General features: G+C 58.6%; 2 protein-coding genes across 3 annotated transcripts in view; one reads left to right on the top strand and one right to left on the bottom strand.

The window, feature by feature from the left end:
- Positions 1-9,856, top strand: part of KCTD5 (potassium channel tetramerization domain containing 5) — a 30,740-nt gene extending 20,884 nt beyond the window's left edge. The window contains exon 6 of one of the 2 annotated variants that reach the window (XM_028499308.2): positions 9,516-9,856. In XM_028499308.2, the coding sequence (XP_028355109.1) occupies positions 9,516-9,572 (57 nt within the window). In that variant the 3' untranslated portion in view covers positions 9,573-9,856. Of the gene's footprint in view, positions 1-6,106; positions 6,498-9,515 lie in introns of those variants that run through there. The other variant, XM_007100040.4, reaches the window with a different exon arrangement.
- Positions 9,857-10,987: 1,131 nt separating this feature from the next.
- On the bottom strand, positions 10,988-18,437 carry LOC102976847 (serine protease 27). The gene is made up of 6 exons (XM_055090769.1): positions 17,980-18,437; positions 14,647-14,673; positions 13,827-13,989; positions 12,406-12,677; positions 11,855-12,024; positions 10,988-11,414 (listed from the first exon to the last, which is right to left on the bottom strand). Exons 1-6 carry the CDS (start codon positions 18,032-18,034, stop codon positions 11,121-11,123), a joined length of 981 nt encoding a protein of 326 aa, XP_054946744.1. The 5' UTR covers positions 18,035-18,437; the 3' UTR covers positions 10,988-11,120.
- Between the last annotated feature and the right edge of the window lie 3,098 nt (positions 18,438-21,535).

A 21,535-nucleotide genomic window follows, 5' to 3' on the forward strand; every position in this document is an offset into this window, starting at 1 on the left:
ACCCAGGGGCTCTGTGGCAGCCAGCCTGTGTGTCCTGGGCCCACAGGCGGCCCTGGTGGAAGGCTCCGGCATGCTGTCAGAGGGTGTTTTGAGTGAGTGTGGGCAAGGCCAGAGGGGTTTTAACTGATGACATTAAACCAGGGGCTCCAGGCCTTCCTCACACTCTTGGCTGGTGCCACCCTGGCTGCTACCTGCCTAGAACTGCCCCTGTGAACCTTTCAGGGTCTTCCTTGGAGGCATGGGCTTGGGAATGGATGGCAGATTCACCTTGCCTGCTGGTCCTCCCACGGTGGCTGTCCTCCACTGGTGCTCGAGGCAGCTCTTTCACCCCAGCACGACTGGGCAGTTGTCCAGGCCCTGGGGCCTCCAGAGTCCTCACATCCTGCCCCCCACCCCACCCCCAACCCCTGGCCTGCAAGGGTGCCTGCAGCTGCAAGTGCAGGGTCCGGGCTGTTCCGCCGCTGCCCAGGACAGGCTGTCGTGGGGGTTGGTGCAGGTCCCCGCAATGGGCCGGGAACAAAGGGGTCCTGGTGCCATGCCTAGGGACGTACTTCCTGTTGAGTCAGGGTAGGAGGCTACCCCACCTCCCGGAGCCCCCAGCCTCACGAGGAGCCATACCTCTCTGAGCGTTTGCAGGGCTCTTTTGCAAGTTGTCTTATTTTTAGAAACTTTTATTTCTGAACTTGAAAAATTCTCATAGCCAAGTTCTCCAGGGCAACTGCCTGAGCTCATGTCCCTCGGGTGGCTTTTCAGCTGCAGAAGGGATGCATTTGTGCTGACAGAACTCCACTCATGACCCCAAATCCCTTTGCCATTGAAAGTGCGGCCCTATTTCTCTCTCCAGAAATACCTGGCTCTGGAGTGTGGCAGCCGCAGTGGCTTCTAAACTGGGGCCGTGGCAGGAGCTCCCCAGGAGGTGGAGCACAGCCAGGGCCTCCGTAAGCCATGGAAAAGTGTTGAGGCTGGATTGGGGGTTGTGATCTGGGGACACCTGTGCACAGCCTGGTTGGAGCAGTACTTCATGTTCTGAGGACAGTGAGTCCACTACTGTGGACCTGCTCACTGGGTGCCCACAGCACGGGCCAGACAGGCCACACACACACACACACACACACACACACACACACACACACACACACACACACACACACACACACACACGGGCCAGACAGGACACACACACACACACACACACACACGGTCCAGACAGGCCAGACACACACACACACACACACACACACACGGGCCAGATAGGCCAGACACACACACACACACACACGGGCCAGACAGGCCAGACACACACACACGCACACACACGCACACACACACACGGGCCAGACAGGCCAGACACACACGCGCACACACACACACACACGGGCCAGACAGGCCAGACACACGCGCGCACACACACACACACACACACGGGCCAGACAGGCCAGACACACACACACACACACACACACACACACACACACACACGGGCCAGACAGGCCAGACACACACACACACACACACACACACACGTCTTGAGGTTGAGGTGGAAGTGGCAGGAGAGAGCGAGTGGGGGTCGGGCAACTCAGCAAGGGGACCAGTCCACTGAGAGCGGCCACCAGCAGCCCCAACTTCAGGGACTTGCCAAACCACTCTCCGACTCCATGATCTGCTGGGAGGACTCAGAACTCACTGCTGGCTGTTCTGCTCAAAGTTACAGTTTATTACAGGAAGTATGGAAAGAGGGGGTGTTTCAAACTTGCCAGGGGAGGGTGTGTGGGGCAGAGGCCAGGAAGTATGCCAGACGTGGAGCTCATGTTGCAGAGGTGCTCCTCGTGCAGTCAGGATGCGTGGCACCATGCACGGAGCACCGCCCACCAGGGGTGCCCCGCCAGCCTCCGTGTGCAGAGATATTACTGGGCTCAGTCACGTAGTCATGATTGATCCATTGATCAACAGTTGATCACCCATGTGCCTGATTGCAGTCTCCAGTCCCCCAGCCAACTGACCCCACCCCCCCATCACATGGTCAGACTGGTGTGTCCTGGAGTCATGACCTCCCAGGAGCCGAGGGCAAAGGCTAGACCTCTGTTTGGGCAAGGTTCAGTTTTTCACAACACAGAGGGAAGGAAAACTCTGGAACTTTGGGAGTGCCGGGGCCCAGGGACGTCATGCTTCCCCCCACAGTGTGATCTGGACGAGGCTGGCCTGTAGTTCGCCGCACAGCACAACTTCAGGTCCATCCCTGAGCGCCGTGCTCTCTGCTGCCCCGTGGAGGCCTGGCCTGTCTGGGTGGGCTTCCCGCCGCTGCCTCCCGCCTCGCCCTGCACTGACGGTCCCTCTCTTCTTCTCCTCCCTGCCGCCTGCCGGTGCCGAGCCAGAGTGACGACGAGGACACGGGTCATGAAGGGAATGACTCAGATTAAGTGTAAATGTCATGGTGAGCCTGCGACCTTGAAACTGACCACCTATCTTAGCCTCCTTGATCCCAGCCCCTCCTCTGCTGCATCTGTCTCATGCCTGTAGTTGACAGAGAACCTTCCATGCTAGATGCCAGCGCGTAGATCTGCACTGGAGCCAGTCTGTTTCGGGGCGGGGCTGTCTGTCCCCTTGAGGATGCCCTTGTGGGTGGGGTTGGGACCTTGGCTGAGGCACCTGCGCGCTCTGTGTGTCAGGCTTGGGAAGGGCTTCCTTGCCATGGGTGCCAGCAGCAGGGATGTGGGCCTGCGCCTCCTAGGGACACGCAGCCCTCAGCCCGCCAGTCTCCCCACCCTGTCACTAGTCCACCCACGGGCTCAGGGCCAAGGAGTCGGAGCTTGTGCCACAGAGAGTGGGCCCTGATCCCGACACCAAAGCCCGTGGCACCCCTACTCCCTCATGCCTCAGACTAGGGGTGCTGGTGGAGAGGAGTCTGTGGGGACCCTCCTTCTGCTTGCCCTGTCATGGGAGGCTCTGTGGACGCCCCCTCAGCCCCTCGCTGCTCCTCAAGTCCCTGCTGCCTCCCGGCCCTTCTTGTTGTCCGAAACCCGTGGCTCAGCCAGGATCCCATCAGCAGGGAGTGCCTCGTCTGCTCCCTCACGTTGCACAGGGGAGGTTGAGGCCCAGAGAGGGCAGGGCACAGGTGTCATGCAGGGGTTCCCCGCCAAGCCCTGCAGGTGAGGAGCTCGGGAAGAGCCTATAGCCAGCCATGTGCTGAGAGGCCAATATCTGGCTGTGAGTCTGGTCTGGGGACGCAGACCAAGAATGGCTTTTACGTTTTTAGTGGTTATTTTTCTGGTGATTATATGAGTGCATAATATCCTCAGCTTTACCTCTTGACTTGGAAATCCTGAAGTATTTACTACCTAGCCCTTTAAGGAGAGGTTTGCTGGGCCCTGGTCTGGACCACTGCCATCCAGGGCATGTGCAGCACGAGCTCCATCTGTCGTTTTAAACTTTCTAGCAGCCACATTAAGAAAGTAAAAAGATGCATGAAATTGATGCTAATACTGTTAGCCCATTACATGCATAATATTGTCATTTCAACCTAAAAAATCACTGACATATTTTACTTTGCTCTTCTCTAAGTCTTTGAAATCAGGTGGTAGTTTGCGTTTGTGGCCCGTCTCGGTTTGGAGTGACCGCACCTTAGGGGCTCAGCTTGACTTTGGCCTGTCCTGATGGTGAACTGTGGTAGGAGCCAGGGGCATGGGGTGGGGGAGGGGCAGGGACAGAGGAGCCAACCTCCAGGAGGGAGGAGGGGCTTCTTTCAGCAGCACTGCCCACCCCCCGCCCCCAGTTACAGACTTCACATCTGCTGGCAGGAGCCGCTTCAGTGGCCCTGACTGCCAGGGTCTGGGCTGTGGGAGGGGCGAGGTGGGCTGATGGCAGGGCAGCCCTGGAGTGGCCCTGGCCCCTGGGCCCGCTGGGTTGGGGTGGGGGGGCAGGGGTGCCATGTACCATGCACAGCCTGCTCAGTCCCTGTGGCCCAGCTCAGGACTTCTTGTGGGTGGCAGCCCAACTGAGAGCTCCTTCCAGGGCAGACGGGCCGTGACCATCACAGGTCCCGGGAGGGGTCTTCTGTCCTCGTTAGGAGATAGTCAGTAGGGCTCTGGCTCTGGCCGGGCAGCCCCTCCTGTGCTGTCACCTCGCTCCCAGGCCGCGTGGTAGTTACGTGGGCCTTGTCCTTTCCACCACTGAGGCCTGTGAACTCGGACGCGCTGGGCTCCCACTGAGTGAGCAGCTCTCAGCTTCATGGCCCCCCAAACTCCAGCTTTCCCTGCAAACAGCCACGATGACAGGGCAGCAGACCCTCTTGGGGCTGGGACTAGCACCATGGGGGCCAGAGGGTCCTCTAGGGCTGAGTGGGGACCCACCCTCACCCCAAGTCACGTCATCAGACCATGTCCCTCCGACAGGGGCCTCCTGGGCTTTCCCAGCGAGTGGGTGAGTCCTGCTGAGCTTAGGGGCTTGTCCTTGTCTGGCCTGAGGAGGGGCCTTCAGCCTGGGGTGCTGTTCCCCCAGCACAGTGGAAGGTATACCTACCGGGGAGTGGGCAGCGGGCAAGAGGGTGTGCTGCCTGGACGGCCTCGGAGCTGTCAGAGACAGAGGGACAGGCCTGGGGAACCACAGGGATGGGGGGGTGTCAGGGGACAGGCTGGAGAGCTTGGGCTTGAGTCATTTGAACAAGCCCTTGGGGGACGTGAGAGATGGGCCGTGTGGTTCTGGACAGCTGCCCTGACAGTGAGCAGGAGTCAGGGCCGGTGGCCACTGGCCATGAGCCTGAGAAGTCTGCCTGTGCCCGCAGGGCCTCACTCTGACTGGGCATCAGTGTGAGCTGGGCCTGGCATGAGCAGGGCAGGCCCCTTCCAGGCATGTTCCCGCATTGCACCGGCTCCAGGGCTCAGCAACACACAGTGTCCTCGGGGCCGTATCTCTCTCAGCTCTGAAATTCAAGTGGAAAATGCCCCCGGGAGGCCACTCTCGCTGCCAGTGGGATCGCAGGGAGGGTCATCTTACAGTGCTGGCCTGGGCATGGTTGGGCTTGGCCAGGATGCGTGGCCTTTCTGTCCTGGTTACTTGATGCTTAGCAGCCATGCTTGACGTGTCGAAACAGCACACTTTGCCACCTCCAAAGTCTCCCCTGGCTCCCTGGGGTTGTGGCCTTGAGGAGCTCCCAGCTTGATTTAGGGGAAGATGGGAGGCATGGATGGTTCCAGTGGCGAGGAAGGCCGGGTGGGGGTGCTGCTCTGGCTCCGAGGTGCTGAGGAGGAGTGGGAGGGAGAGGCTCAAGCATGGCGGCCGAGGGCTGGCAGGTCCCCCAGTGCGATTAAGTGTGTGTCCCAGAGAGTCCTGTCTGGCTGTAGCAAGGAGGGGGATGGCACCCTCAAGGGGGGTGGTCCATTTACAGAAGATGTGACCCCAGCCAGGCAGTGTGGGGAGCAAGCTGGCATGTATGGATGTGGGGGTGACGGCAATCCCAGGGGCCCAGGTTTCTGTGTGTGTGGCTGCAGGGTGGAAGGGATGTGGTTTACGATGGGGCATGGAAGAAAGAAGAGGGGCAGGTTGGGCTGGGGGCCCAGGGGGCCCTGGTTGCACACATGTGTCTTCTGCCTGGGATCAAGCTGGGCTGGAGAGAAAATCAGGAGTTGGTGGGCAGTTAAACCGCCAGGTGGGCTTTGGCACCCTTGGGAGCAGGGAGCCTCCCATCCTCAGGAGGCCATCGAGAGAGATGCTGCCAGAGTTCCTTGGGACCTCAATGAGGAGCCATCCCCCCGGAGCCCTGCCGCATGTCTCAGGAGGCCCGGGAGGCGCCAGGTTGAGGACAGGTCTGCTGCTGCCTCCCAGGCGTGGTCGCTCGGTGGTTTCTCGCAGCCTCCACAGGTTCACTACTTCCCAGGCGTGGTGATGTCAGGCTCGGGTGGAGAGGTGGAGAGCTGGGAGGCCTGCCCCTTGTGTGTGGCCTGGAGGTGGGCAAGCTAGGCCTGCACAGCGGGGTCCCCATTCTTGGACCCTGGCCTGCGGTGGGCTCCACCCCCAAGCAGGGCACTTGGCCTCAGGGCCGTGAAGCTCCCAGCTGCAGGCTGCCTTTCCATTCAAGGCCCGAGTCCTCACTGTCTGCATTTGGCATTTTCAGATTTTGCAAGAACGGGGTTCAAGGATGTGAGGAACACAGTGTTGACAGCTGAAGAGACATTTTACCTTTTCCCAAGATGCAATGATCTGCCATGTCGAGGAGGCTTGGCCGTGAGAAGAAACCTGCTTTTGACAATTTCTCTAGCGATCTGGGTGTGAATCCTTTTTTTGCCTCTGAGGTGGGTGGTGAGAGACAGGACCAGCTGTCCGAGGCCGGGCGTCGCCACTCAGAGGCGGCATGCTGCCTGGGCGGGCGTCTCTATAGGGACCTCCGCTTGGTTTTCACAAGTGCCGCTTGGGCCTGAGGCAGGGCGCTCCTGACTGACCCTTTAATCACCGAAGATCATTTAAAGGACAGCGTTCTTGGTGCTACATAAACAGTCTGTAACGGAGCCTGGGCCTTGCTGGTAGGAAGTGGCCGCAGCGCCACGGCCCCGGGCTCTGGGTGCCTGCTGGTCACCCTGGCATGCACCAGGCCCTCTTCCTCAGGGCAGGGGGTCTGCTGTGCCTCCCAGACATGACCGGTTGGTGGTTTCTCCCAGCCTCCGCGTGTTCACTACTTCCCGGTTCTCCTTCAGAGCTGGGCTCCACTGGCCTGACCTGGCCTGGCACAGTCAAGGCTTCTCCATTTGTAGTTTCCAGGTGAGAGACCTTTGCATCCTTTCCTTCCAATTGTGGATAGACAACCCAGTGCTTTCACTTCTTAGAAATGCCTAAAAGTGCTGCTGCCTTTTGGGCTGATCTGTTAAGTCATGTAAAGGGAGGTACAAGTTTTGTCTCGTCTGACCCACCTTGGGGCTCAGGGGGAGCTGGCGCCCATCAGTGCCTTGGTCTCGCCTGGGATGGAGGTCGGGGCGGGAGGCCTGTCCACCCAGCTTCTGGAGCTGAAACTCCAGGTCACATTGGAAATTGGATGTTTACAGTACATCACAAACATCTCTCTCGCCGGCTCTCTCGTGTAACTATGCAGTTCTCTCTGACGTTTCTGGGGCGCTGGGGACACAGGCTGCAGGGGCCCTGCCCCCTGATGTGATGAAGCTACCGGGATTCCTTTAGAAAACCGCTGTCCGCATGCTTTGAGAACAGACCTTCCTCAGCTGGTCATGGGGCCTGTCCACCTGGGGGGCCTGGCCCGGCAGGCGGCTCTGCCTCCTGACCTCCAGCTTCCAGGGGAGCTGTGCCTACCGACCGCTGTCTGGCTCCAGACGCTTCCAGAGGCTTCTTGCCTGTGCCCTCTTCTCCTTTGCCAATATTACCTGATGAACCAAGTTCTCCAGCACCTAGGACTTACCTCCTCCTTTTGTAAGGTCTGTTGTATGTTGTTAAATGTTTGGCTTCATCCGTTTATAGCAATCTTTCTGTAGGACACACGTGGCCCTGGTGACCTGTCCTCCCGGTGGAGCGCATGGGGGCTGGGCAGCCCCTCCTTGGCCTCCGGGTGTACCAGTGGGGCGCTGCTGGCCGTTTAGCGTTGTTTGATTTGTGACCTTGACGTAATAGATAGGCTTGTGGGTTTTTTTTTTAATTTAAAGATATTAAGACTTAATTCACTAAAAGTTATTGTAAGGGGATATTTATACTTTTGTACTTTTTTAGGTATCCGTATTTTATCAGCTTACAGTTTAATGCCTAAGTTTCCCCTGAAAATAGCATAATAAAATTGTGTATTTATGAATGAGCAGAACAACTGTTAGTGTCTTAAAATGCACGGAAGAGCCACTACTGCGGAAGCGCCGCCTTGGGCTCACGGCAGCCCCGGGCCTGCCGCCTGTGTCACTGTCCAGCCTGGGGCTGGCAGGTTAGAGCGGCACAGGCCCGTCTCCCCTCCTCAGCCGGGCCAGCCCCCGACCCCTCACCCATCATCTCTTGATGGTATCGTGCCCCCATCCCTTGGGCCAGGGAGATCATCTTCAAGAGACTTTTTAAAAAGTACAGATGCCTCGTTGCGTCAAGCGTGTGCACCTGTCTTGTCTCTTTCCCTGGCCAGAAGCACCAGCTTCAGAGAAATTTCTCTGAAATTCCCTGGGCCCCCACCCCCCACAGCCACTCTGGCTCCCCCTGGTGGTGGCTCTTCAGAAACTCACGGAACGCCAAGGCTTTGAGGAAATTCCCATTCCCCGTGTTCCCTGGAGAGCTCTGGCTCCCAGAGCTTGGGTAGGATGTCTTTGACCCCAAGATGCCGGAGTCTCCTGCAACCCAAACTCTCAACCTTCTTGGAGTGTCTGTCGTGTTTCCAGGGCTGGCTTCTGTGAGCAGAGGCAGTGCCTCTCTGGCACCTTTGGACTAAGCCGTGCTTCCCTGAGACAAACTGTAAATCAGGACGCTGGTGTACAACCCCTGGGTCGGGACGGTGTCTCTGGTTTGGGGGGACTTTGATTTGCACCCCTGCCTGCTCCAGGTGTTGGCATCAGGACCATGGCTGACCCCTTATCCTTGAGGCCAGAAGGGGTCACGGGTCCTGGGGTCCTGACCCAGCAGTTTTCCTTCTTGGGGCTCCCGCAGGCTGATCCTAAGCCTTATGTTCCCGAGCGTGCAGTATGGTGTGTGCGCACATGGATTTCCAGGCTCGGTTGTGGCCCCCTCCTGTGGCTTCACCTGCTGGCTGCTCTGGTTGCTGCAAGGTGGGCCCTGCCCTGGGCTGGGCCCCGCTCCCTCCGCCCGCCACGGCTTAGTGGTCTGTGCCAGCCGGCTGTCACTCCAAAACCTTCTCCCTGCAGCCGGTGGGGCCCTGGTGGGGCCCCCACCCACCAGGCGGTGGCCCTGAGGTGCTGCTTGGGGGCAGCATGGAAAGTTATGTCTAAGCGGCGCCCCACCCAGGTGGGAGAGGGGACCCGTGAGAGCTGGGGGCACTTCTCTCCTTCCCCTTCTTCACAGCACTGAGCGCACTGTGAAAAGTGTGAATAAACCTGCTTCCCTTTAAACCCCTAGTCTCTGCACGAGTGTGTCCCTTCCCCTCCTGCAGCTGTCTCGTTGAGTGTCCACCCTGGGTTTGGGGAGCCCAGGGGGTGGGGGATCTGTGCCCTAGGGTCGCACACTGGCCACCGCCTGGGACCCACCCAGGACCCTAGCCTCGCCCTCCCAGCCCGGCTGGGTGGGGCGTCACCGGGGAGCACTGGGCTGCCCTGACATCTTCGCCCCTCCTCCCTGTTAGGCCCACAGGACCCTGACCAGACCCCTGCCCTGTAGCAGAGGCAGGAGAATGGTGGGGTGACGGGGGACCCCAGGGCACTCAGAAAGCTAGGACAGCAGGAAGAGGAGGCAGGGACGGGGTGGAAAGTCCTCCTCCAAGGGGGGCCTGGCCCTCACCTGGGCTCCATCCTGGCCTCTCACCACAGACGTGGCAGATGGGCCACCTAACCTCCTCTGACCCCCATCACTGCAGGACCTGAAGCTCTTTCTATTCCCCACAGCAGGGTCGCCTCTCTCCAAAGCTGCAGGACCCAGGCCAGCCCCTGCTCCCAGCCTAGATGACCCAGAACTTGTCCCTGGGGCCACTCTCAGGACACCCACAGCCCGGTCATCCCCCCATCAGGCCTCAGTGCACCTGCTGCCCTGCACCCCCACCTTCCCCGCCGGGACTCGGAATCCATCTCTGCTCTGGAGAAAAAGCCCTCAGATGGCCCAGTCCCTGGAGGGCCACCAAGCAGTGCTCCCTGCCTGGCAGGAACATGCCCAGGCAAAGCAGAGCAGAGGCGAATTCAGTGTGTGTTCCCCACTCCATCCCTGGGGCCGGTCCACAGCAGGTGCCTGCTAAGTGCTTATTGATATGTTCCATAAATACCCAGGCCTGCTTTCTCCCAGCACCTACCAGGCCAGCTGGGACTGTGCACACGCTCGCATACGTGTGAGTGTTTCTCTGTGTGGCTGTGCAAGTGTGTGCATGTACTAGCATGTGAGCATGGGTGTGCATGTGTGGTGTGTGAGGCCCTGCCCTCTCAGGCCTCTTCGTCTGTTCATGGTCACTGAGCATGGCAGGAAGCTGGGTGCCTTTCAGGAATCAGCCCACACTGGGGAGCTGACCGTCCGACCGCAGAAGGCCTGCCGTGGACACGCTGGCGCAGGCTGAGAACCCGGGGCCACCTCCGTGGGCAGCCGCACCATCGCGGCCAGGACAGGCAGGGCCAGAGCGAGCTGGGGCCTGGGCTCTGAGACCTATCCCTGCTGGATTCCTGGTGGCCACAGGCCGTCACGGGAGGACTGGGAGGGGTATGGTGTGGAGCTACTGACAGGACAAGGGACGAGAGTGGGCAGCAGAGCTGGGGTGGGGCCCCTGGGGGCAGGGCCGAGCACCAGGCTCTCTGTGCAGGATTGCAGCTCATTCCTGAATTCCCCAGGGATCCTCAAACCATTAAAGACTGCTGCAAGGATGGCCTGAACCCCAAACTTTGTGGAAGGAAGGAGGGGTCCTGGCCCAGGGAGCTGCTGAAGCCTTGGCCTGTCTCGGTGGGGGGCCTGTCCTGCCGACCTCCACGGCCCCGAGTGGCCTGGGCCTTGCCTCCTCTTTGTGACAGCCAAGAGAAGTTCAGGGTGATTCAGACATAGGCAGTGGGGGCTGTGCTCCCCCACACCCGCAGAGCCCCCCTCCTTCAGGACCCTCTGCCGGGCCCCCTGCCGGTATCTGTTGCTGCCCCCAGTATCCAGCACAGGGCACACCTTGGCAATACTCATGGTGACGACCACGTTGGGAAGAATGCTGAGGCAGGGGGGAGCAGGGAAGCCCCTGTGAGGGGGTCAGGCCACAGGTGTCACAGGACTCGGTGACATCTAGCCTCCAGTGTGCCTGCTGTAGCTCCTTCCACTGGGGAGCCTCGTCCGCCACACCCCCTGCCCAGCACTGGCCCCCTCCTTCCCCGAGGGTCCACACCCAGGCAGCCAGCACTGAGGTTGGGGTTTTATTGGAGAGTGAACATAAATAAAAATAAGTGGGCATTAGAGAGTAGGGAGAATTGGAGAGCTATTTACAAATGTACACCATAGGCCCCGGGGCGCCACCTTCCCACTGGCCTGGGCGCAGCTCAGAGGAAGGTGAGCAGGGCCATGAGGACCAGGAGGATGGCATGGGCTGCCAGGCAGGGTGCAAAGTTCCGACCGAGGGGCTGCTGGCCCCGAGGGTCCCGCTTCTGGCCACCCAAGCTAGCCCGCTGGAACTGCAGTTCTGGGATGATCCGATGGATCCAGTTATGGTGGGAGGTGACCCGGATATACACACCTGGGCGGTTCCGGCGGGCGCAGCCCTCACCCCAGCTGATCACCCCAGCCTGCAGCCATGACTGACCCACAAGGCACACTAGGGGGCCCCCCGAGTCTCCCTGCAGGTGAAGAAGAGGTACTGTTAGAGTCCACAGAGGCCCAAGAGCCAGGCTTTGCAGCTACATGGGTGCGCACATGCCTGTCTGCCTCCCTTTATCTGTTCTTCCCTGCCCAGGACCCCCCCCCCCCGCCACCCAGTCCTTCCTCTCTGACCTGGGGTGCCCATTTCTGTAGCATCCCCAGACTATCCACCCTGATTCACCTCAGGAGAGTGTGTTGAAAATGCAGTTTCCTGGGTCCCACTGCAGACCTGCTGCCTGACTTCCCCGGGTAGGGTCCAGGAATCTGCTTTCCCAGCTGGTCAAATGCACAGCCCTGTCTGGACCCCATGGGCCCACCTCCTGGGGCCTTATCCCTTGTCCCAGGTGGGCTGGCTTCCACCTTGACTGGGGCCTGGGGAGCAGGGCTCAGCCTTGGCACAGCCCACCCTGGTCCCTACCTTGCAGGCGTCCTTCTTGCCCTCAGCGAAGCCAGCACACAGCATATCGTCCTTGATGGTTTTCGGCTGGAAGCCGGACTCGGAATCCTTGCTGTAGAGCAGGTTGCACTTGGGTGTGTCAATGATAGGCACAGCAAGTTTCTGCAGGATCCGGGGGTTGGGCAGGTGGTCTAGGGAGGGGAGACACAGCCTGCGGCTCAGTGGACAGTCTTACTAAGGACTCCAGGGCCCTGGGTTCTCGAGAACCACAACTCTGTCCCTCCCTGTTTCTTGCTTGTGTTTAGACCTTCTCTTCTGGCTGGGGGCTTTGTGGGACAGAATTCCTTCTTCCCTCCTCCCACCCACCAGCCTGGGCTCTTTCTATTCCCCACTCTCCACTTCCCCATGGCTCCTCTTCCTGAGTCTGCTGCCCCTTTCCCATACCTACTCCACCCATTTGAGTAGAGAACATGTGCACCAATATCAACAGAAAAAGATTGTTGGTTCAGAGTGGCCCCCACGCTGGCTTCTCTAGGCATGTCCCGCATTCTCTCCTGGCCCTGCCCCATTACCTTGTTCACTGGGGCTGCCCCAGCCGGTGACCCAGCAGTTCATGCCCGTCTCAAAGACGACTGAGGGGTCAGGCACACACACAGGGAGGATGTAATTGGTGAAGGTCACAGGTGCCTCCAGCTCCACCAGAGCCACATCGGCACTAGAGGCCATGCCTTGGTACAGGGGGTTGCTCTTGACCCGCTTCACCCGGGCGTACATGGCGTGCGGCCCTGGCTTCACCAGTTGCCGCACCCCCAGCAGGACCTGGTACAGGGATGTTTCAGAGGTGCTGGTGGGAGAGCAGAGAGCTGGTGTGAGGCAGCCCCACAAGGGCTTCACAGGTGGAGTTGGTGGAAGTTAAATGAAGACGGGAAAGAGGGAGGAGTTGGGCTCCCTCCAGGCCCCCCATGGTACCAACATCTCTCTCTGCACATTGTCTTCAAAAAAGTAATCTCCAGTGGGACATACATCAGGATGAGGTGGGTAAGCGGGTAGAAGCTGAAGCAGCTTTAATTCCTGACTTTAATTCCCAGCTATACCCCGGCCAGCCCAGTGACCTTGGGCAAGTCACCCAGCAAGTTCTCTGTTACTCAGTTTCCTTGTCTGTAAAATGGGGATACTAACAGTCCCCACCTGAAAGGCTTGCTTTGAAGTTTGAAGGAGATGGTCACCCACCGGGGTGCATCTGGGGGTTGGGCCTAGCTTTAGGCAAGCCGCCTACTCCCTCTGAGCCCGAATATCTGAACTTAAGATGTGAGGTTTTAAAAGAATTGCAGAGCTGTGGTGAGGCAAGAGCCAAGATGCTTGGGAAACCCTGAAGGTCTAGGACCAGGTGGGTCATAGTATGGTAGTAGGGGTTGGGTGACTTGGCCCTTTGGTTAGGGACGGCATAGGTGACCTTAAGGCCATTCTGCTCTAGTCCACCTGTACCCAGAGTCCCAGCCAGAAAGGGAGTGTCTTGGATTTGAGGTGTGAGAGGGGGACAGGGAAGAGGGCCAGGGCATGGGAGGAGCCTGCCAGCATCGGCAGGGGCAGGCCCCAGGTCTGGCAAAGCACCTCACTGGTGAGACCAGCAGTAGGGGAGTGTACCCCTCCCAGCGAGGCTCCATGTCTGGCTGGAGTCCTGGGAGCGAGAGCCGGGAAGCAGGGGTTGCTGCTGGAAGCTGGCCCCAGGTAGGGGCCAGCTTTCTCTGGTAGGGAAAGCTCAGATAATGCAGACGGAACCCGCCCCCCATAGGTGGTCAGCCTGAGCGCCCCACACTGCAGCGGGTCGGCGCTGTCCGCGGTGCTGAAGCTGGGCGTTTTGCTGGGCGTTTTGCGGGGTTGGGGAGGTGTGGGAGGTGTTCTGTCTGCATTATCTGCGCGCCTGGTGGGGAGGGAGGCTGGCTGTGCTGGCGAGGGGTTGTGGAGGGGGAGCGTGGGGGCTCAGCCAACTCACTTGGAGAAGCAGTGCGCTGCGGTGAGGACCCACCGCTCTGTGATGAGGCTGCCCCCGCAGAAGTGGCTTCCATTTCGCTGAATGCTGACCTGCCATGGCCACTCACCCTCCAAGGCGTCCTGCCCGCCCACCATCCGGTTCAGCATCCTTGGGCTCCCGCAGGCTAGGGGAACACAGCCAGGGGTGCGCTCACTGGGGGCCAGTTCCATCGACTCTGATTCCATACCCCCAAACCCACACTTTCACATTCTGTTCACTTCCTGGCCTCCCTGCCCCTGACCTGCTTGGGGACCTTAGGCAAGTCAGAGGCCTGGGCATCAGGTCAGCCTCTGACACAGGCAGACCCTTCCCAGCTGTGGGAAAGTCCCCCACCCCCATGGGCCCCACTCCCTTCACCTGTGAAATGGTGACATCAGACCTACCTGGGGCAGGGAGTGAGATAACACGGGTAAAGGTCTTAACACAGAGCCTGACAAACGGGCTCCCGGAAGGTCAGTGGGTGTTGGGAGGGTCCCACGTGGGGTAGGTGAGTGGTCTTCCAACTCTGTCTTTAGCTTCTTTTCTGTTGCTTTCCCTGCCCCCCTTCTCCATGCTTCCTGCCTTGATGGCCCTCTTGTGCCACCTACACTGTGTGTCAGACCTTCCCCCTCCACTCCTGCCTGGGCTCCACAACTTTCCCACACTGTGGAATTCCCTGTGCCCGGCCCATTCATTCTGGGTCTCATTCCGGGGGTGTGTGAGGGTGTGGGTTTCTGATTAGTCTTGTAGCTCTCAGACAAGCCCACTCCTATCCCCCGACCCAGGGGACTTGGATGCTTACCAATTAATGCCTCAGCCTCCTGAGTCCCTGGAAATGAGAAAAAAGAGGGTGATCAGCCAACTTAGCTGAAGCTGAGGTCTGCTCCTCCCCGCCCCCCCAACCACTGCTGGTCAGCATAGCCCCTCATCTGCTCCACACGCAACCTCCTGAGGACTCAGCAGGACAGCCCACAGGGGGACCCGGCAGGAGAGGCCAGCGGCCTTCATTTCCCCACAGGTCTGGCCCCCGAGATGTGTACAGGCCAGGCCTGTGGGCCAGAGCTCACCTGCAAGGGCAGACAAGCCCCTTGCCACAGGGGGAAACAATTAGGAGATGCCAATGAGGGGACCCTGTCAGGGCTGACTCTCCTGTTTGGGGCAGGAGGGCTCCTTCTTGTCCCCACAGGGCCTTCCCTCCACACCCCACACTCGTCCTGGTTGGAAGCTCTGCGGAGCATCCAGCCTTCGGCCCTGGTGCTGTGGGGTCTCCCTCCCCACCCCTCTCCACCAGCCTGGGGTTGGGATGAAGGACGAGATAGAGGGAGCGAGGCTCCATGTCTGGCTGGAGTCCTGGGGTGACAGCCCAGCTACTCGGGTCTCGGGGGAGTAGAGAGAGGCCAGCCAGTGGTCGTGTGTCAGTCCTCCCAAGATTCCAGATTCCCAAGAGCCAACCCCTCTCTGAGACATTCCATGCTTGCAGTTGGAGCCCAGGGCACCCTGCTGGGCCATGGCACCCCTGCCCATGGGAGGGACAGGGGAGGGGTGAGGGTGGGACCGTTCGGTAATGGCCTCCATCTCCCCAGGATCCATTGCCCCCATGTCTCTGGACATACGCACAGGGCCTGCTACTTGGCTTTGACAGGACCCACCCCCCCAGCCCAGAAACCCCAGCCAGGCCGACAGTCCCCAGCCCAGTGCCAGCAACACTCCAGAAATACCCACCCTGTAGAGAGAGCCCCACTCGCATATCTGGTTCACTGGGGGCAGATCTGATCAGAGCTGGGGTGGGGGGCTCAGGACAGCCTCTCCCCACCTCAGCCCTCAGTATTCCCCCTATACACCAGCCCCTCTTGGTAACCAGTCCCAGGCAGCTGAGGGGCCCTGGGAACAGGAAACGACCAGGCTGAGCCATGCCTCTCTATGGGGTGCCCAAGGACCCTGGGGATTTTTACGGGACCCCCATTCTTGCAGTCTAAGGGGTGCACTCCCCAATGCTGAGGGTGCTGGATGAAGAAGCGGTTGTGGGGGGGAGCTGTGCTTGGAGCAAGAGGAGGAGGAGGGGGCTGAGGAGGCACAGGCAGGACTGGCCACTCTTCAAAGTAGAGGTGCCAAGCAGAAATATGAGGGTGGAAGTAGTCAGCCCAGGCCAGCAGGGGGTGGGGGGAGCAGGAATTCTGCCTGGACATTGATTTGTGTTAATGAGGTGCCTTTTTAAAATGCAAATGCCCCCAGGAGGGCAGTTCCCTCCAGCCCCTCATCTTAGTATAATATGATTTAATTAGATTGATAACACCAGACCCCATGCTCTTTCTAAGGCTGATGCTTCTGCTGGCAAGATGCTCCCATTCACCTTGTCCTCGCCAGCATTAACGGCATTAACGTGCTTTCAGTCTTGTTCCCTCCCTGTGGGACCTTTCCAGAGTCTTGTCCAGATTCTCCCCACAGCCATCCCCCCTCCCATACATGCAGATGGATCCTCCACTGCCTGCTCCCAGGATCAAGGGCACTCGCACCCTGCCTGGCAGCACACCCACCCCCCACCCCGTTGGAGCTCTGCAGTCTTCCTCACCCCAGCCTAATGCAACTCTGCTTCTCATTTGGACTGAGCCTCCGGCCTCTGAATGTTTGCCCACAGCACCCCTTTCCTCCTGGTGTCTACAAATCCAGATTCTATATGGTCCTAATCCAGATCAGGCCTAACTGAAATGCCTCCTCCTCCAGGCAGCCCTCCTTGCTTGCACTGTCTGGGAAGCCTGGCTCCCTCTTCTGAGCTTTCTGTCCTCCCGCCTGGCCTCACAGAGCTCTGCTTACCTTGCCCTGGGGGTAGAATTGTTGTCTCATCTCACCTATGGGCTCAGGAGCTCTGTGAAGGCAGAGCCCACATCCAGGGGGCCTGAGCCCGGGGAATGTATAAGAGGGAGAGAATGGGAGCAGCTGTGGGAGCACGGCTGACCGGGAAGGGGTGATGTGGAGACCTGGGCTCTGCAGGGTGGGCGTCCTATAGGGGCTGGGTGAGCTGGTGGGGGTGTCAGGCCCCTCCTCTGGGCCCAGGGCCCTCATGCTCCTGTAGCTAGTTGCTAGTGGGGATAGGAGAGACCCAAGGCTCTAGGAGGGAACAGCCAGGGATGAGGGGCAAGGACAGTGTGAAGAAGTTCAGGCCTCTGGTCACAGCTGTTTGAGAGCCAAGTGCAGGCCGCTGTTTCCATTTTGGCGATGACCTTGGTTTCTCAACCCACCAGGAGCAATCACGGTGTTACACACCCTGGTGGAGATGGGCTCCCTCAAAGAAAGCTGTGGTTCTTGAACCAGGAAGCCAGGAGAGGTAGGCTGGGCAGCGAGACCTGGGGAGGCCCTGTGGAACCCAGGGAGGCTGGGGCCTCCCCACCAAGATGCCGCCCTTGTGCCCTCCTCCCCTGGTGGAAAGCCTGAAGCCCTGGCTGAGTTGCAGCCTGGGGTGACCCGGCCTGGCCCTGGGAGGTGACTTAAGGACAGGGAAGTGAGGTGGCCCAGGAATGCGGGAGAGTTTCCCTGGCAGAGAGCAGCCCGCCCACTGGGAGGGGCCTGCAGGTGGGGCCCCCTGGCTGGCACCTGCTAACCCTGACCCATGATTGGGAGAGTGGACAGGGTTTCAGGGCCTGCTCCTCCCATACCCTCCCTCTCTGGTGGGAGCTGGAGCCTGCACCCCTGTCCCCCTGCTCCCTGCTAAGTCCTCACCAGCCTCCCGAGGCTCCCAGGCTCAGGCAGCAGCTCAGCTACCCCTACCGGGCCCAGCGGACAGTGGCCCAGGGATTGGAGGGCAGCGGTTTCGAGTTCAGATCCTGCACCCATGCAGCCCTTGGAGAAGGGAGAGAGGCCCAGATGAGAGGAAGCAGAAGCGCCAAGCCCAGAGCTTGGCCGTGCTTGCCCGAGGCAAGGGGAGCAGGGTTATGGTTACTGCCTCTGGACTCCTCCCGGGCCTGCATCCACACCCCCATCCAGTCTTCCCCACTTCACTCCCCCAGGTGGGACGTCTGGAACCTTCCCCCTGGGACAGGGAGGAGAGGCCCGTGCTGCAGCCCCAGGCCTCGCCAGGGAGTGGGGGGCTTAACTACAGCTCCAGGTAGGAGAGAGGGGCCCTGCAGCCTCTAGGACTCACCAAACCGCAGCAGCAGCAGGAGCAGGAGCAGGGCCACAGCCGGCACCTGCCTCATGGTCTTGGCCTGGCTGGAGTGCCTGCTGGGCAGGGGACAGCAGTGGCAGGAGCTCCGTGAACACTAGCACAACATTCGGGGCTTCATGAAGTGGGGTTATATGCTGGAGATGAGTGTCAGCTCGGCTATGCCGCTGGACCTGTCAGCCTGGCCCGCCCAGTTCCTCTCAGCAGGAAGGAGGCACCCCAGAACCCCGACTCCTCCATGACCTGGCCCTGAACCCCAAGGGGCCAGACCCCTCACCCTAAGACACCTTGGGGTTTGGGGGCCAAGGTGCATCTGCCCCATTTAGGTGCTTGTGGCATGGGGTTCCAACCCCCACCATGGCTGACTGCATCCCCCAACTGACCACAGGCCCCACATAAGCTGACTACAGTCCACCCATGAGACCCTCCCTGTTTCATTCATTCATTTGTTCATTCATATTTATTGAGCATCTACTATGTACCGGACATCAGTGAATGAAACAGAGTCCAGGACTGGGGCTTACACTTTGGGGGGAGGGGGGATGGGCACGGAAAAGTCCAGGTCACCTGTGCTTATGGAACAAAGGAGAGAGGAAAGGAGTCCGGAGCGGGGTCCCCAGTCGACCCCAGCGCTCTCACCGGCCTTCCGTCCAGGAACTTGGTCCCAGCAGTCCCAGAACCGGCCCCAAGGTGGCCATGACCTCCCTCCCCCTGCCTCCCTCCCGTCCCCGGGGCGGCACCCTCCTCCTCTGGGCCGGGGGCAGAGGGGTGGCTTCCCGGAACCCGAGGGCCGGGGTGGGCGGGGCGGAAGCTGGTTCTGGGAAGGCCGGGCCGGGATGACCGTCCCCGGGTGACCCTGCCCTGGGCGCGGCTGGCTGTGTCCGGGACTTGCGGCCGCCACGGAAGCGGCTCCCGGAAGAAGTTATTTGGGGCACGGGGCTGACGTCAGAGGCGGAGTCGGGTCTCGGCGGCCACTGCCCGCCCAGGCGGCGGGTTCGGATTGGGGCCGGAGGAAGGGACCAGGACCGGCAGATCCCCTCCAGAACTGGGGTGGGGAAAGCAGGATAAGAGGCAGAGCCCTGCCTCAACCCCCCGCCTGCGCAGTGGGTGCGAGCGTGGCCTGGGTGTGCTACGGTGCGCCCCGGGGGGTAGTCGGGGCCTGGGTCGCGGGCTCCGGGGCTGGGTTGGGTGTCAGGCAACCCCCGCGCTCTTGCCTTGGCCTTCGCGGGAGCTCCTGGTCAGCGCAGTTCTGCGCTCTAGTGGCCGCCGGCAGCAGCGCCGGGCGGGCCGGGCAGGATGCTGGCGGGGGGGCGGGTGGGGGTGTCTCTCACCTACTCACTGTCCCTCTTCTCCCCATTCCTCCCACCGCTCCCCCCCACACACACACCGCGAGCACTCCCACCGTCCGTTGTCCTCCTCTCCTGACCCCCTCCCCCCAATTCTCACTTTGCTTCTCCATCAGCCCTGTGAGGGGGAGAAGGCGTCACCCTGAATTCGTGACTGCCACCCAGGCGCTGGCCCGCCTTTTCTCGCCCACCTGCCTCCCCTGTCCCTCCTCCGCGACCCCTCCGTCCTGTGTCCCGGAGTTCCCGGTGGGGTGTCTGGGCGAGTGGGGTCCCTCGGGGAGGGAGGAGCAGAGTATGGGATGAGGGATTCTAGAATCATCGGTCATTCAGTCCGCAAGTGTTTTTTGAGCACGTTGGGTGCCCAGCACTGTCCAGTTACGGGGAACATCAAGGTGAACGGTGTGGAGGAGACGACAAGACAGAATTAAATCAAAAATGTCTAATCATAAACTTTGGAAAGTGTTTCAAAACATCAGGGCAACCACATTTCTCCAGGCACCTGATGATTAATTTCCGGGATCTCAGAGGCCTTTCAGATTCTTCTGGGCTGACCACTTACTCTCAGGTCCTTCTCGGTTTTCTCTGCCTTTGTTTTTAAAAGCCAATTCTAAGAAGGCTGTGCCTTGAAATCAAGCAAGCAACAAAAGTCAAGAGGTGATCAGAAAGTGGGGACGCCGGGGAAAGTTGGGCTCCTGATGACTCCAGTGACTAGAGAAAGAGCACCCGTGTCCCCTGGACACCCGTTGGCCCAGAGCCTGTGGACCCCCAACTGAGCAGGGAGCTGGGGGCAGGGGTGCAGGGTAAGCAGGAAGCTAGGTCCCTTCCTCACTCCTGCCACCAAACAGGTGAGGAGGATTGGAATCCAGAGGGATTCAGAGACTTAAATATGTTTTATCAGTTTCTCCTAAAAAAAAAAAAAAAAAAGAAGTGGATATCTATCAACTCTGGAAAGGGGCACGTTTTCTAATGTTAGAAGTCAGAGTAGACAACCCAAAAGAAAAGAGATGTGGCCCATAAACTAAAAAAAATACAAGCAAATTTGGTTTCAAAATAAAATGGCAAACAATAGGAAAAATATTTGCAGGAAATGTGGCCAAATGACGACAACATTATTGTCCAGAGTGCTTAAGAAATTGATCAGAAAAACCCTGAGCCCCTAAAGATGGAAAGAACGAAGGTCAGAGACAAATCTCGGAAGAGGAAACCAATTTGGCTTATAGACTTTTTGAGAAATGTTCAGCCTCAGTGATTAAAGAAATGCAAATCAAAGCCACAGCAAGGAGATACTGTCCTCCTGTGTGGAGTTAGCTTGACCTTGGAATGCTGTTAGTTGAGGATGTGGGGAAATGCCCCAGCTGGTGGGCATGTAACTGGCACAACCCTTTCATAAATTGGTTTGTCAGTCTTTTTAAAATAGTTATTCCCTTTGACTCAATGAATTCATCATTGTAAATCTATTCTAAGAGGAAAATCCTAAATACAGAAAGAGCATGAAGATGTCAGTGTCCAGGTTATTTATAATTGGAGAAACAAAACAAAAACAAAAACTTGTTGGATGATGGTAAATAAAACTTCCTTTGAATATAATTAATAAAAAATTACATTTCCATGGAGAGTGGGTAAATGTGGAAAATGCTCATGATATAAGGGGAAATTTTAAAAGAATGTGTATAAAGATTTTTAGAAAATATAATGACTGGAAAAAAATTAAATTTCAAAACAACAGGAGAAAAGCTTTGTTTTTTAAATTTAAAGAGGAAAGCTTGCAGAATGTTCAGGAGTGACCATCCAAAAGAAAAGCTTGCAGAATGTTCAGGAGTGACCATCTAGGAGGGCTTCTGCAGTCATGTGGATTTCTTTCAAAAGCAGGTGACAGCAGAACTAGAACAAAAAATTTTACAGGTTTTATGGAAACACAAAAGACCCCGAATAGCCAAAGCAATCTTGAGAAAGAAGAAATGGAGCTGGAGAAATAAGGCTCCCTGACTTCAGAGTATACTACAAAGCTACAGTAATCAAGACAGTATGGTACTGGCACAAAAACACCATACACACACACAATGGATTAAAGACCCAAATGTAAGACACGACACTGTAAAACTCTTAGAAGAAAACATAGGAAGTACACTCTTTGACATAAATCACAGCAAGATCTTTTTTGACCCACCTCCTAGAGTAATGGAAATAAA

Source organism: Physeter macrocephalus, chromosome 14, assembly GCF_002837175.3.
Source record: "Physeter macrocephalus isolate SW-GA chromosome 14, ASM283717v5, whole genome shotgun sequence".
NCBI classification, from domain to species: Eukaryota; Metazoa; Chordata; class Mammalia; order Artiodactyla; family Physeteridae; genus Physeter; species Physeter macrocephalus.